Source organism: Thermobia domestica, chromosome 15 (genome assembly GCF_964235325.1).
Source record: "Thermobia domestica chromosome 15, izTheDome1.hap1.1, whole genome shotgun sequence".
Classification (NCBI taxonomy): Eukaryota; Metazoa; Arthropoda; class Insecta; order Zygentoma; family Lepismatidae; genus Thermobia; species Thermobia domestica.
Window position 1 is genome coordinate 70,809,289 of NC_137468.1, and position 16,114 is coordinate 70,825,402.

Consider the following 16,114-nt stretch of genomic DNA (forward strand, 5'->3'; position numbering starts at 1 on the left):
TGAGGTTACTTGGAAAATCTGGGGCTATTTGGAAAACTGACATTTTTTGTGTTATACGCAGGGACGTATGCAGGGGTGGGTCCTGGGGGTCCGGACCCCCCGAAATTTCGACTTTTGTGTAAATTTAGCCTAATTTTAGGAATTTTAATAATAAAATATCCTCATATTGAGTTTGGAACCCCACCGAAATAAATTCCTGCGTACGCTACTGTTATATGGTATAATAATGAGAGAACTATGACAGATGCGTCGTTTACTTCCAGACCAATGAAAAGTAGGCACCTAAAAGAAACAATATGATGGTCATAAGAGCGTCTTATTTATAGACTGGTCTAAAAAATTCTCACAGCAATTAATACTTTTTTCTTTAATTTTCTGTAAATTGTTCATGTGTTTCCGTAATGAAAAGTGATTTTTACCTTGTGCTAAATGTCATTGCTTTCAGAAGTTTCCTAATAAGACGAATTAGTTTTACACTTCCACTTCTTTTCTGGGACAATCAGTAGCAGTCTTTTTTTTTTTTTAATTCCTTCCGGTTTTCTACTAAAAATGATAATATTGAACAGGGGATAGGCAACGATGACATTATTGAAGTTTTGCCTGAACCTACCTACAACTGCAGAGAACAAGTTGTTTTTGCATATGACTTTGCAACAAAAAATTTCAACAAAAATTTTTTGTCCTTATCGTAAGTGTTACATTATTATTACTATTATAACAGTATCATATGATATTTTTACAAAGAGTTAACGTAAATGTACACTTATAAAAATGATACCAGGTAAGTTTGTAAAGCAATGTGAGGAAATTACGATCTGATACACATAATTTCATAAAATTATGTAGGGCATGTTTTAGTGTCTTAAAGAACTTTCAAAAACAAATTTTTTCACTGGTTCTGTAGGCCTTCAGGAAGACAAGCTTACCACTGTAGTTTGGAGTGGTAACTCCCCTCCCTTGGGGAACTTTTGCTACTATATTAGAAATGTTCCTTAGGGTCTTTAGAATCAAAAGATAGTTGGTCAACATATAAGTGCAACACCTGGGTCCTGGGGCCCTTAACCCTATAGCACCCGTGTATATTTACAGACATTAATGGGATCTCTTTAAATGACCGTAGATCAGACCGTTAGTGAAACATTGGAAAAAGTTATTCTCGATCGATTTGTAGGAGTGTAGGCTATCAGTTTACATAATGAACGGGACATTTCTGTATACAAAGGAAAACTAGTTTAGGGATATTTAAGAAAATTTCCCTTAAAAAGTCCCTTCTCGAGATTCTTTTAGTTATTACGTGGCAACACTACAAACTAGGTAAACAATAAAATGGATTTATGTGTCCTATTTTATGTTCAACTTGATTTTTTTTTTTCAGAGTTCATAATAATAGATTTTCATGGAAGTACGAGTATGACTTTGTCAATGTTCCGTTTTATTTTTCTATACAAAACAAATGACATAAATCATTCTAGTTGGTTTTCTCATTCGTTATATTATGACAGACTCCCAGTACCGAGAAGTCTCCCGGAAAGGTTTTATGGTTTGTTGGTCCACGGTATAACAGAAAATATTTCATAGCAATAATTTGACTGTTGTGCGATTACATTATGTTCTTTTCAAAATACTTGTTCTTCTACTATTGTACAATGAATACAACTTTCAAACATGTCTGCTGATATGTGAAGTTACCAAACAACTCTCGACGTTATTGCGTAGGGCATGTATTCTTATTACATGTGCACACAGATAATTGCACTTATATACAGGGTGGCCCAAAAGTACGTATACACTCCTGCACTGATCAAGTATAGCATCCTAGCTTATGGGCTTATTTGCTTCGGCTGTTCCGGGCTTAAGGTAAAGTAAAGAAAGAAAAAAAAAACATTAAGAACAAGTAGTAAAAGATGCTAGGTCTACGTGTTTGATAAAAATAAGAAATGATATGACATACAGTGAGCAGATCAGTACGGGACTGTATACCTACGTTTGGGCCACCCTGTAGTATATAATATGTAGTTTTTAATTGCCGTAATATTAAATAATTCATTTCATTCTTTATGTTCTTGTCTGTCTGTAAGTATACATTCGCCCTGAAATCCACGTGTTCTCAGTTATTCTTTAAAAGAATGACAAACAAAAAGAAGACAGACAATTGCAACAAGAACAGTGATTGCTGTTGTGAAAAGTCGAAAATTCTGTGTAATACACTACACATAAAACGAAACTGAAGTGAGGACGTCAAATTTTATCGAAAAAAGCTTTCATAAAATCTTTCAGGTCAAAGAACTGCGGCAAGAGAGAGAGACTGCAAAACTGCACCACTTAACATCAATTTGCATTCAAATTCTACAAAATACGACACAAACAAATACAGTCTATCGCTGGGACTACCAAAGTTTCATAAAATTACGACGGTTGCTAAGTCAGTCTGCAGAATCATGTATGGCGGAATATTGTACACGCTTAGTGGATAATTCACCATATTTCGAGCGTACTGCTATACGACAGTATATAGCAGACATCCTGTTTAACGAGGAGCAATGCGTATTTTGCCAAAATAGAACTAAAATGGGGATCACGAAAAAAAAGGGAAAGAATGTTTCATGGGAAACTCTAATGACATGTCACTAGAACAGCTGAACGTTCCATTAAAGGAACACCTATTCGATACGAAGATGAATCACAACTGTTACAAATTCAAGAAGTGGATTTCATTGCAGCCGAAATGAGGTACCACAACATGCACCAGATCATCGAGCTGAAATTGTTCATGGAAAAAACATACCTAAGATAAATTCATTGAAGGCGCACTCTGTGCAGGTATGTCAGTAAGCGTTTTGGTTATTGAAACTGATTTACTGTTACTGCGAGCCGTTCTTAATCACCACCGTGAGTTCCTTCGTGGCCGCCCACGGCGGGAATGCTACATTCCAAGAGCTCGGATTTACCTCATCTCTCATGCAGTTTATATTTACTCCTTCAACTGAAAGTGATACGCAAATCCTCGGAAATTATCCCATCAAAAGGGGGAGAACACAAATGAGTGTTTTAAGACTGATGACTGGAGGTCATCACCGTTTTCGACAACACAATCACACATTGCTGTTTTAATTCAAATATTTGTGAATATGAAGATGAATGGCCCGTACGGTTGGGCAGAGTTATTAATTCTGTACTGCTTGTGAGATATCTGACTGTTATACCTAGCAGCATCTGTTTTGACATCAACCGAACAAACTGAATCAGCTAAACAAATATCTTGTCTTAAAAATTTCGCGGCACTGGTTTTCCGAAGACTTAGGCCTGCATTACTTGTAGCTAAAAGGATAGACATAAACTGAAAAAGGAGATGAGATAAGTCTAAGCTCTTGGAATGTAGCAATTTTGCCGTGGGCAGCCACGAAAGATCTGACGCTTGTCGGTGGTAATTAATAAAAGCTCGCATTAACAATAAAGCTGATTCAGTAATCAAAACACTTACTGACATACCTGCGCACAATGCGTCTTCAACGAATTTATCTTTAGGTATGTTTCTTCTATGAACAATTTCAACTCGACGATCTGGTACAAGTTATGGTACCTCATTTCGGCTGCTATGAGATCCACTTCTTGAATCTACAACAGTAGTGATTCATCTTCCTATCGAATAGGTGTTCCTTTAATGGGACGTTCAGCAGTTCTAGTGACATATGTCACTAGAGTTTCCCACGAAAAATTCTTTTCCTTTTTTCGTGATCCGCATTTTAATTCTATTTTTGGCAAAATACACACTGCCTCTGGCAAAATACATAGGCAGTGTACGAATAGTGTAGCTAAAGGGAGGAGTGTGTTATGATCAATCGACGCAATTTTAAAGATCAAGCAACGCACAAATACTAAGTTAACAGTTAAACAGTTTTGCACCATAGGATGTTTGGCTCTTTCCGAAAGCTAAAAAAGGGCCTTTTCCGTTTCGCCAACGTAGAAGAGATCAAAACTAACGTGATGGCTGAACTTCGGAAGATATATATCTGCCAAGAAGATACATATTCGGAAGACATATAAAGTGGAGTCTCGTTAATTCGAACTTGGATAATTCGAAATATTGGATAATTCGAACAGGAGTCCATTCCCCTTGAAAACTCTATTAAAAACAGTAGTAAAAAATCGTGGATAAATCGAACTTTTGAACCTATGTTTTGGATAATTCGAAGTAGATACAGTTGAAAATTTTTAATGTTGGACAGATGTAAACAGAGAAATACAGTTTTAACGTGTGTACAGTTATCCAGATGCAGCCATAGGGAAGAGTAATACAAAAGATAAATAGAAAATCTATGTAATGATAAAGATGAAGGTGAGTTGGGGAAGAAGTAAAGATAGATAACGTGTGCCAATCTCATCTTGTTTCAGAATTCGTTGAAAATTTAAGATGAATTGTTGATAAAGTCAACCAAATGTCATGAATATCGTATTCCACGCAATACATGAAATTCAAGATTTATTGACCGTACAAAAACAATCAAATTTAAGCAAATGAGGTTTAAGACTTCCTAAAAGTGAGAACAGAATATTCAAATTGTTATTGGTGTTTAATTGTTTGGGCTATTCAATGTATGTTGTAATGTTGTACGTTAATATATTTTCTATTGTACACGTAGTTTGAATTATGTGGTGTCAATGTTTGCGGTATTCGATCACGCTTATAATAAGCTGCTTTAAAGGTAACGTCTACACCATATGAATATGTTTTTGATGCACAGTACTTTGGTTTGTTTGTTGTTATATATGTTAAAATGAATGTTGTTGGATAATTCGAAGTTTTTTCGTGTCCCCTTGGACTTCGAACTAAAAAAAGAGTCCACTGTATATATAAAATAGGTCTTTCATCGGTGTTCCCACCAATCGCAGGAGCGGTGGAACAAGTATGTGTGTGTGTTCCGAAAATGTCAACTTTTAAGACGAATAAGTAAACATGTACTTATATTGTAGTAATAAAGAGCTACAACAAAATTCCAGGAACTTTTTGACTACTTTCCGTATAAGATATAGGAAAAGATAACGCAGGCGTGTGCCTAATTAAAAGTTGTAAACGTGAAAGTTTGATCGTAATTAAAATTTGAGGTCTACCTAATTAAAAGTTTAGACCTGCAATAATGAAAGAAACGACCTTATTGGTTATTAGAAGTGATATCTCATTCTGTGCAATTTAAAAACCTTACATTGCACCTTCATAATGCGTCTATTGAAAGTAATATACTGCCAAAACTAACACAGAATAATAATAAATATTTAGCTTGGTTAGATTTTATTTTTATTTACGTACCATGGGATTATGTTCTGTGTAACTCAATTAATAATAAACTTCTATATATCTATTTGTTTATGGCATAAGGAACAGGGTAAAGAAAATAAACTAACTTTTGGCAAATAATAATAATATTTACGTAAGAATTAAGTACAAGAGCAATAAATTACCAATAATATATAATATCTACATACTAAGAGTGGTAACAATTACCAATACTTATACTTTTTCACACAATCGTTCCCTAAATCGACAACTATGGCAGCAAAACCAGTGATTACTGCTACTCCACTAGGGCGTTTCAACTTTGAATCGTTGGAGTCGATCGTAGAAAGCACAGTATTCTGTGACATGTTAAGAATTTGCACATAATTGCGACATTTTTCGGATCGAGAGGCAATAATATGATCATGCTTATCCATGACAATGCCACCGTACCTTCCTCGTCCTGAAAAAAATAAGAAAATGAATAAGCAAATTAATTTTGAGAAAGAAACATTACAAGCGCAATTTGAAAGTGGACTATCTAACAACAAGACTTACCATATTCATATACATACTTGCACCACAGGTTTCGATTCTTCATGCTGGTCTAGTGGCTAGCGCGTGTGGCTTTACTGCACAAGGTCCCGGCTTAGATTCCCGGAGGGACATTATTGAGCGCATTATGGTGATTCGGATTCCATCTTAAACTTAAGATCTACGTCCCAATATAGCCTCGGTGTTGAAAAGGAATGCTAAACTTCAACAAGTAAAGAAAGGTATCTACACAAAACTATCACAAATATATTCGTTTTACATAATCTTACCATGCTCTCTAACACAAGGTGGCTATAACATTCGTATCGAACAGAGTTGGTAAAATGGCAACTTTCTTAATGAACTTTCTCGAATGTTGGACAATGTTTCTTTGAATTTCCTTCAGTATAGGGATCGATTATCCTCTCAGTGCCTCTGCACTAATTATAATAATCACATATTTCTAAAGCAGATGCCTTATATCGGTTCCGGCCAAGTGGTAGTTATGTTCATTCTATAGACACGTCTCTCTCACGAACTTCTATGGTTTCAGCCAGTATAGTCACCCTTCATAACTTATTTGAATATGAGTGTGTGCACATGTTCTACCCATGTTTCGAAAAAAAAAAAAAAAAAAAAAAAAAAAAAAAAAAAAAAAAAAGAGAAAATACATAAATAAATGGTCCTCACCACTATATATAATTATCATAATCAGTATGACTTCTATCTGACTGTGAGTAGTAGGAAATTAATCCTATTTAATCCTACTCCGATAGAACTCCTTTGCACTAGTTAAACTAATTTTGATATGTCGCTATTACATTCACCACATTATCAACGGTTTGTAGAGCAAAAACTGGTACTATCCCGATGGTAACTTTTCCCAACCCAAGTTTTATAATTTTTACCGTGTAATTATAGCAGCATGAGAGCTGCTACGGTATTGTTATGATGGAAGATAACGCGTTTGAGATTAATGGTGCTGGCCGCTTAGTTACTAGTACTGTCCAACTGTTGGCAGCAAAGGCTGGCACTTACTGCATCACCTAGTTAAGTGCGGGTACCTCCCAGATGATTATTTATTCCCTTTATATCAGGGTGGATTGATTTAAATCAGTCTGATTTAAATCACGATTTTAATCAAGATTTAAATCACTTGATTTTTAAAATAAAAATCGTTGATTTAAATCAAATTCCGAAATAAGTTAATTTAAAGTGAAAATAAGTAAATTCGCGCTTCTGTTCTGTTATTTCGATTATGGAAGATAATAACCATAATACAATGAGACTCAAACGTATGTAAGCACAATATGAAACAAGTATCATGCAGAGAATGATTAGGGAAAATCCCGTTTGGAACGGGTAACGGATCAATCCTGCTTTCTTCTCTTCGTAACATAGGGTTTTTAAATCGTTAACTATTCCAACGGAAAAATCACCATGGACATTTAAGACAAAAATTTTCTTGTGTCCACGTCTATTTGTTTGTTTCCAGATAATAGGGGCGTATTTAGAGCGGCCTGATCCCCTCTCCGAAACAAACATTAAAAAGTTAAAACTTTAGGCGAAATTTATGTACTAAATATATAGCAGTTCCTCGGGATCGTAATACGGCAAATTTTAGATGCGTTAAAATATCGAATAATACTTTTGATAAAGTGGATTCTTTCAAATATCTAGGATCAGTATTAACAGGCGAAAACGATATTTACGAAGAAATTAAATGTCGACTAAAAGCAGGGAATTCGTGTTATTATTCAGTACAAAATCTCTTGTCGTCACGAATTCTGTCCAGGAATTTGAAGATTAAAATATAAATGCCTGTTGTTCTCAGGGTGTCTACCAAGCAAGCATAATCAAATTCCCTGACAAAATTATAATTTTCCCTGACTATGAAAAGTAACTTATATTTAAATTATGAAAATGAAATCTTTCAGTTTTACGTCCCACGGTTATGCCGGTTAGGCTAAAGGAGACGGTGATGATGAGAGATGAATGAAATGAAGAAAGTGGGAGGAAACGGGAGAACCCCAAGAAAACCCACGACCACCGTGTTTGTCCACCACAAAGTTCACACAGCGCGAGCTGGGATCGAACCAGGGAACGCAAGCACCGGAGGTGAACGCTCTACCAGTAAGCCACCGCACTCCCAACTTATATTTAAAGTGAACCGTAAGTTTTCATCATTGTTTATATGCTTACACAATATTCTACAAACGTACAAAACAACCAATTCATTTACCTGTAATTTATGACTAATTTAGTGGCATTCCTTCACCCCTCACAGACTAGAAAAGATTTTGCCCTGACATACAATGAAATTCCCTGACTTTCACTGACCCTGCAAATTCCCTGACTTTCCCTGACTGGTAGACACCCTGGCTCTGTATGGTTGCGAAACGTGGTCGCTTACTATGAGGGAAGAACGTAGACTGAAAGTGTTTGAGAACAAGATCCTGAGACGAATATTCAGACCCAAGAGGAACGGAAATGACGGAAACTTCATAACGAGGAACTACATAATTTAGCTATACGGTTTACCAAATATTGTTAGGATCATCAAGTCTAGGAGACTTAGATGGGCAGGTCATGTAGCCAGGATAGAAGAAAATAGGAACTCTTCCAAATTCTTAACTGGAAAACCAATCGGAAAAGGACCATTAGGAAGATCTAGGTGTAGATGGGATGACAGAATGAAGATGAATCTCGTAGAAATAGGAATACAAAGTAGAAACTGGATCCAGTTGGCTAAGGATAGAAGAAAGTGGAGTTTTCGTGAACGGCATTGAACCTTCGGGTTCCCTACGCCATAGAGTTAATTTGTTAATTTTAGGCGAAATTTATGTACTTTACATATATATTTCGTGTCGCTGGCTAGTTCCTATTTTTTAAAAATATACCCCTGCCAAATATCAGTAAATTTCGTGAAAAGAAAAGTGTCATGTTGATAGACGTTGCTGTACATTTTTTCCTTAATGCTTAAATAACATTGTTTGGGATTGAAATAGGTTAACGATTGGGGGTTAATTCAAAATTAAACCAAAATACTTTCACTTAAATGGCATAATTGTCATTTAATATTAATTCCTAATGTATTTTCTCCAGTTCGCGACTTGCATTATACGAGGAGAAAGATTTGATTTAAATCAAAAAAATCGATTTAAATCAAAAAAATCAACAAAAATGATTTTTATTAAAAAAATCATGATTTTTTTCCACCCTGCTTTATATCCCTCATGTATATAACAAAATCCTTCTGAGATGCAGTCCTCCTATTGAAGTTGATGCAGCAGGTTATACAAAGCGACAAATCACTCAATACTTGACATTGTATATTATCCACTTTTCACAGTGCCGTCTTACCAATACTCTGGACTCCTGGGTTGACTGTTGTGCTGGGACCCATACGACTAAATTTTATACTTAATATAGAGTATCCTCCTTCTTCTTCTATTATCCGATTCAACGCACAAGATGTTTTGACACACTCATTACGGCACTGTACGGTCCACACTTAATGTCTATATTCTATTGCTTCCTGCTTTCGTGGTCAACTATTCAAGTCACCGCAGCGACACTAACCCGATCTTTATTGCATGAACAAAACAGGCAGAACTTTTGCACACACCCAATACTTCTCAGATTGATCATCTGATTTGAATAGAGCTTTCTATAACTTCAAGCGAATGATTTCCTTGAAGACGAGGAAAATATTACATTCTAACTAATTAACTATATCAGTCAGATATAATGTTTCGCAATTCATCCTTAACATTCTTTCTAGCACCGAGGCTATGTAAGGTGTGGCCCTACGGATTAACACACGATTCGAAATGTAAGTCAAGAATAAAAGATAGCTCTACCGAGAAAATAAGAACGACAACCATCTAGCCACAAGGGTACTAAGGAAGAGTAATTTCATTTTGATATAAGGCTGTGCAAACAGTGGATTTTGGACGAAATAGTTATATGAAATTTAAATTTATAATTATCAAGTTGCAATTAAACTTCCATGTATTGTCTAATGAATTGCGATTAAACCCATATATAGAATATGGAACTGTGGTTGTATTTGAGGTTGCGAGTCAACCCTTCCTGGAATAAATATTAGAACAGAGGCTGTGTGTATTCTTGATACTTGCTTTAGAAGTCAGCCTAAGATCTTAAGCAGGAATACTGAACTTAAAAGATTTTTCCGTAAACTGAAAGATTTTTCCATCACGTCGCAAATGACTTCGGCCAAAGCAGATACACAACAAAAAAAGGCAATATTAATCCACAATGTCTTGCCCTGCTTCAAAGCAGGTTCTAGCCCATTCTCTTCTCATAGCTAAGCTAGGCCACTAAGGCAAGTTAGCAAGAGAATGATGGTAAGTATCTTTTCCCTGTGGAAGGTTCAACAGGGTACATGAACAATTTTAAGAAAATTAATGGCATAAAAATTACTGTTAACAAGTTTTGCACGCCTATAGCTTCATCACATAAATACGGTAACCCCATGATTAATTTGCAGTTAATAAATCTAAAAAATTACACCTATAATGCAACGGCATACATAACACAAGAGAATATATTTTTCTGGTTAGAAGATTATACATCAAAGAACCTTTATTACAACCTGTATATTTTCCACACTTTTATAGCTTATATCCGACTAAATATTGCTTCGTGACGTTTCATTTATAAAATACACTGTCGGAAAATAAAATTGCAACACCCTGTAAAACATGAGGGAGACTGATGTGCTTCCAGTAGTGGGTTCTTTGGTGATAGTGAAGTAGATGATTAACTGTGTAACACTTTCGGCCAACAGATGGCAGTGCCACAGAGGGACATTTGCGCCATCTGTGCCGAGTCTGTTGTGAATTAGCAGAGGCCGAAGATCAGCAGGTGCATGCAAGTGACTCACACAGTAAACACAAGCAACACAACATGCCACGATGCAATCGTGCTTCATACAGTCAAATGAGTGAGTTTGAACGGGGTCGTATTGTGGGCTTTAAGAGAGGCTGGTTGGTCTTTTCGCCGAATCGGCAACCACGTTGGCCGTGATGCATCTGTGGTGCAGCGGTGTTGACTGCGATGGATAGCAACCCATTCCCACACCCGCAGAGATGGTTCTGCACGTCCTCGTAGCACGGACGTGTGTCAAGATCGGCGTATTGGCAGACCGCACAGCTACCACGTTTAACATTCGAGCAAATGTAGCTCCTGAAGTTTCCACACGCACTATTGGAAACAGATTACTAGCGGCAGAACTTCGGACATACACACCAACTGCCTGTCTGCCACTGATGCCACATCATCGCCGTACACGGTTGGCCTGGTGTCAGTAAAGGAGCACCTGTAGGAGACAGTGACGTTCCGTTGTGTTCAGCGGTGAAAGCCGATTCTCTCTCTATACTAGTGGTGGTAGACTGCGAGTGCGACGTCGACCTGGAGAGCGTCTGCTCCCGCAGTGTGTGCGTGCAAGACACAGTGGTCCCACCCAGGTGATATGGTGTGGGGCGCGATCAGCTATAACTCTCGCTCACCTTTAGTGTTTGTGAATGGGACATTGACAAGCACCTCTTACATGCAACAGGTGATAGAACTGGTTTTATGCCTTTCTTGAAATAGGAGGGTCCTGTACTCTTTCAGCAAGACAATGCCCAGCCACATACTGCCTGTGTAGCAGAACGTGCTCTGCAAGGTGTGTCCCGACTTCCCTGGCCAGCACGCTCCCTAGATATGCCTCCTATCGAACATGTATGGAACATTATTGGTCGACAACTGACAACTGCTCCACGTCCACCTACAACTGTTGCTGATTTGCGCGACCAGATCGAACAGGCATGGCAGAATGTACCGCAAGACTGTATCCGTCATCTCTATTATCGAATGCATGCAAGAATCTGTGCCTGTATTGCAGTTCGTGGAGGGTATACACGGTACTAAAGTGGTGGTGGTAGTGTGATGATAGATGTGCCGTTCACAAAACAATGTACTGAAGGAGCTAATATTGTAATCATCTTATATTCGTACCATGTACAGTATATGGAATAAATGTGGTTCAGATTGGAAAACAATTTCGTGGTGTTACAATTTTATTTTCCGGCAGTGTAGTACTGTGCAAATAATACATATACGTACACATTACGACAAATATTGCAGTTTGTTACGGTTATACTTAAGCATTTTAAAAATTCGATTCAAAAATTCGAAAGCTGGTTGAAGCAAATGTCGGTAAAAACAATGTTTCCATCTACCATCTGGAAATCCTTATACTGCTATTTTTGAAGGACCACAGTATTAGGTAAACTTTTGTATATTTACTAATTCTGTAAACACATCATGAAGGGTTTTTTTTTTTCCTTCTTCAAATATCGGCCTGCAGTATTGTACACTGATGAGTATTGGGCCCACTTGAGATATTGAATTTGACATGCTTGGTCTACAAGAACTAACTCTGACGTGTTTATTTTAATCTGCATTACTGATAAACGAAAAACTACTACGATCTATGATTTTATAAATTATCATTTCATTTCAATAAATATTTGGCAATCTTCAAACTCAATTTTACATCTATTGATACGGCGAACACTTACTTATCATACTTTATCCAATTCTATAATGGATCAGACAATCCACGATTTCATGTTAATTTAATCACTGCAATTTGATAGAACTTACTACTTCGATATACATATTTATGTTATATATAAATATGTCTTATTGTATTTATGGGCTGTTTTTGAATACGCACCAAAAGTCCCAGACCCCATGAAAAAAATTTCTGTCAAAGTACATTCACAATAACTATACCACTTCAAAAGTTTCTTAAGGCTCTTCCCTAAGCCCATCCCTACTTTTTTTGAATTTTAGTGAAACACTTAAAAACAATAAAGAATATCAATGATGTAATAACTAAGCTTTATATATAAAGACCTCTCATATAATTGAATTGTTTCGTTGTTTCATTATTTTTAAAATCTTTCGTATAATGTATAAATTTCGGGTCCAATTATGTTGTTATAAGCTGGGCATGTAAATTTCTTGTCTATAGGAAGAGGTTTGTGAACGGTTATTAACTTACTTACTTAGCGTTTTGTAGATGCTATCTGGATTACTTTCTACATTTTTTAAATATTCTTTATTGCTTTTGTTATCCATGAAAATTCAAAAAATGTGGGGGGTGGGCTTAGAGAAGAGCCTTAACGAAAGCCCTCTCTGAAGCTCATTTACTTACCTTTTCCTTCTGAAAATAATTCTTTTTGAAAAATTCCTTTGGATGAAAACACTTGAATTCTTGAATCTGCAACTATTATTTCGTCATTTGGACCTATGGTAACTGATGAGATCAAATTAAACTGTCCCTTCTTGCCAATCTGAAAGAGCAGTTTCCCTTGAGAATCGAAGACAAATACACAACTAGTCCCATTATCAGCAACCAAAATATGACCAGAACTATCAACAGCAATATCGATTGGTTCTCTAAATGCACTATGTGAAAATTGATGAATTGTATCGCCTTCAAGCGTCATCTCGGTCACAGTCTTCGTACGCCAATTAACAACAAGGAGCCCACTTTTAGATACTGCGATTCCGGTACAGCTTCTTCCGGCAAGTCCTTCGTTCTCGATATGTCTTAAAAACTCTAAATCCGAATTAAGTACTTTGATTCTGGAGTTACCAGTGTCAACAACATAGATATAGTCCTCGTTGTCTACCGCAACTGCTACAGGCTGCAAGAATTCATCCTTTCCAGATCCTCTGTCTCCATAAACAACTAATGGATTATTATGATCAGAGACGTCAAAAAATAAAGGACAATCTTTTATCATTCTCTCGAAAACAGAGATCTTCAAGACATATTTTCCTGAAGCTTGAGGTCGAAACTTAATTTGATAAGTACCATCATCACAATCAATGACTTCCGTTACTAATGGCTCTCCTGATTCACTGAATACTTCAGCCACCACTGGATCGCCACCGCTGGTTCTCACATCACCATGATAATCATACGTGGTGAGAGTCGCAACAGTTTCTAGATTGACCACTGCTTGTTCTACGACAGCGCCACAAAGGCTCGGAAAGGTTGTGCTGGTTCGGACTCGGCCAAATTCTTTTAAGGCATTCTGAATAGTAGAGAAGTTTTCGTCATGATGGAAGTCACACGTTAAAAAGGCATTTTCTCGTGGTTCACTCAACATTTGAACCATGTCAAGTTTCTCACTAAGACTACTGATTTTTTGGGTTATGTTCCGTACTTCTACTTGATACTGAAGCCCTTCACATTCACTTTCAACCTGTAATGAATTTTAAAAAAGATAAGCCTTCTCAGGGTATTTGAAATAATAGAAAGCAAAATTCACACAAAATATATAAAATAAAAAGCAAGCCACACACGAATTTTCCTATCTAATAGTCTAGCAAATGATGATATATAAATTAGTAATTTGAATGCTTCTCATTCTAGCTTTGAAACTACTTATAACTTAAATAAAAATAAAATCTGACCAAAGCAGCAAATATCTGTTAATAATCTGTGTTACTGTTTCGACAATACGTCATTGCCTTTATCAGACACATGAAACTGTAACACACATTAGTAATAATAAAAGATTTGTTTTGGTCAGACTTCATTTTTATTTGAATCAGTAATGTTTACTCGCTAAAGGGTATTTCCAAACCTTCAAAAGCTGACAGAAATGAGAACTTTGGAGCTGCGGTAGTTCAGCGGTAAAGCACTTACATCTAGTGTGTGGGATCTCTGGTTTGATCTGTTTTCACCAAGGCGTCTCTGAGGTACACAAAGTGTGCGTGGGCTTCTTTGAATTCTCCCGTTTCTTCCCACTTTATTCATTCTAATATTTAATTCATTATCATCACCACAGTCCCCTTGGCCTAGGTCTACAATCGTAACTAAAAAATTTGGTTGAAAACTAATGAAGTCTATAGATTACAATTCAATATGCCTTTCTTTATATATATATATATATATATATATATATATATATATATAAACTTGGTTCATGAAAAACAATTGCTCATTACTTTCAGTATGATCCATACATATATATAGCCTTGATCATGTTCTCCGCCATTACACAAAATACCGGATTTCTAACCGCGTGTTAAACCACAATCTTAGTTTTGGAAAATTTACAGAAAAGATTTTTATTAGATTTAACAAATATATTTTCTTTCTGAACTAAGTACATTGTTAACGCACAAACAGTGACAAACTAACTGTCTGGACCGGGACTCGAACCTGAGATCTCCGGTATACCGTGCCGATGCGTTAACCACTACGCCATCCAGTACGCTTCCCAGAACAGTCACTCACTCACTCACTCTTGAGATTGCTGCTCTCCACTCGCACCACATGGGCTGTACCACAGATCATTGCTTGGACAATTCTTGTGTCCATATATTAAGCACTTATGACGGTTAAATTTTCATATAGATATTAATGAAAGAGGAAACAACCGATTTTTTAATATTTGCTCTTCCATTAATATCCATATAACATTACAGCGTGAGAGTGAGTGGCTGTTTTTGGAAGCGGACTGGGTGGTGTAGTGGTTAATGAATCGGCTCCGTATGCCGAAGGTCCCGGATTCGAGTCCCAATTTAATCAGTCACTTTTTCACTCTTTGTGCGTTCTTGAATTCACATCTACAGAGGATCTGGTGTGTTAAAAAATGGGCTGTTTCCTCTTTCATTAATATCTATAAGTACATTATTATTTATTCATGATTGTGAAATGTTCATAACAATTACTTGCATATATGTATACAGAATGAAGCATTTATAATGTCTAACCGTGGTAACGGAAAAAACAAAAAAGGAAGAGGAGCTAAATTTGGCAAGAAGCAACTATAGGAAGGGAAACATCTTAACATTATTAAACAGAAGCACTCAATGAACAGTGTTGCCAACCCAATATAAAGTTATATTTTTTTCAGGTTGTATTACATCAACTATTTCAAAGTTTGAAAGCTTCTACCAAACTTACATCGCAACAGAGATGGATGGGGCAATGTAGATCCAAAGAATCTTAACCTTGAATACCACGGTCGTGATATGAGTGTTTCAGATAAATAAGAATTAAGTAAAAAAAGGGTGGATTTTTTTTCCCTGAAAGATGTTATTTCAAAAGCATGCTTAGATACGCATCATATATACGTTACTTGTACGGTTTGCAATGCACGAACAAACTGTTTTGCCGTTTACAGCACTTCGATATCTCACACTGTTTCGAGATATGATAAACATTGATAAAGTTCTAAATACTGCTTAAAATGGCGTGTTTGTAGAAAA

The 16,114-nt window shown here is 36.5% G+C and overlaps 1 protein-coding gene across 2 annotated transcripts in view; it reads right to left on the reverse strand.

The window, feature by feature from the left end:
- Nucleotides 1-5,400: 5,400 nt before the first annotated feature.
- LOC145671076 (tripartite motif-containing protein 2-like) overlaps nt 5,401-16,114 on the reverse strand; it is a 52,971-nt gene continuing 42,257 nt past the window's right edge. For both annotated transcript variants that reach the window (XM_081739813.1, XM_081739812.1), the window contains exons 6-7: nt 13,038-14,097; nt 5,401-5,735 (exon numbers count right to left, since the gene is read on the reverse strand). In XM_081739813.1, coding sequence (XP_081595939.1) covers nt 5,497-5,735; nt 13,038-14,097 — 1,299 coding nt within the window. In that variant the 3' untranslated portion in view covers nt 5,401-5,496. The remainder of the gene's footprint in view (nt 5,736-13,037; nt 14,098-16,114) is intronic.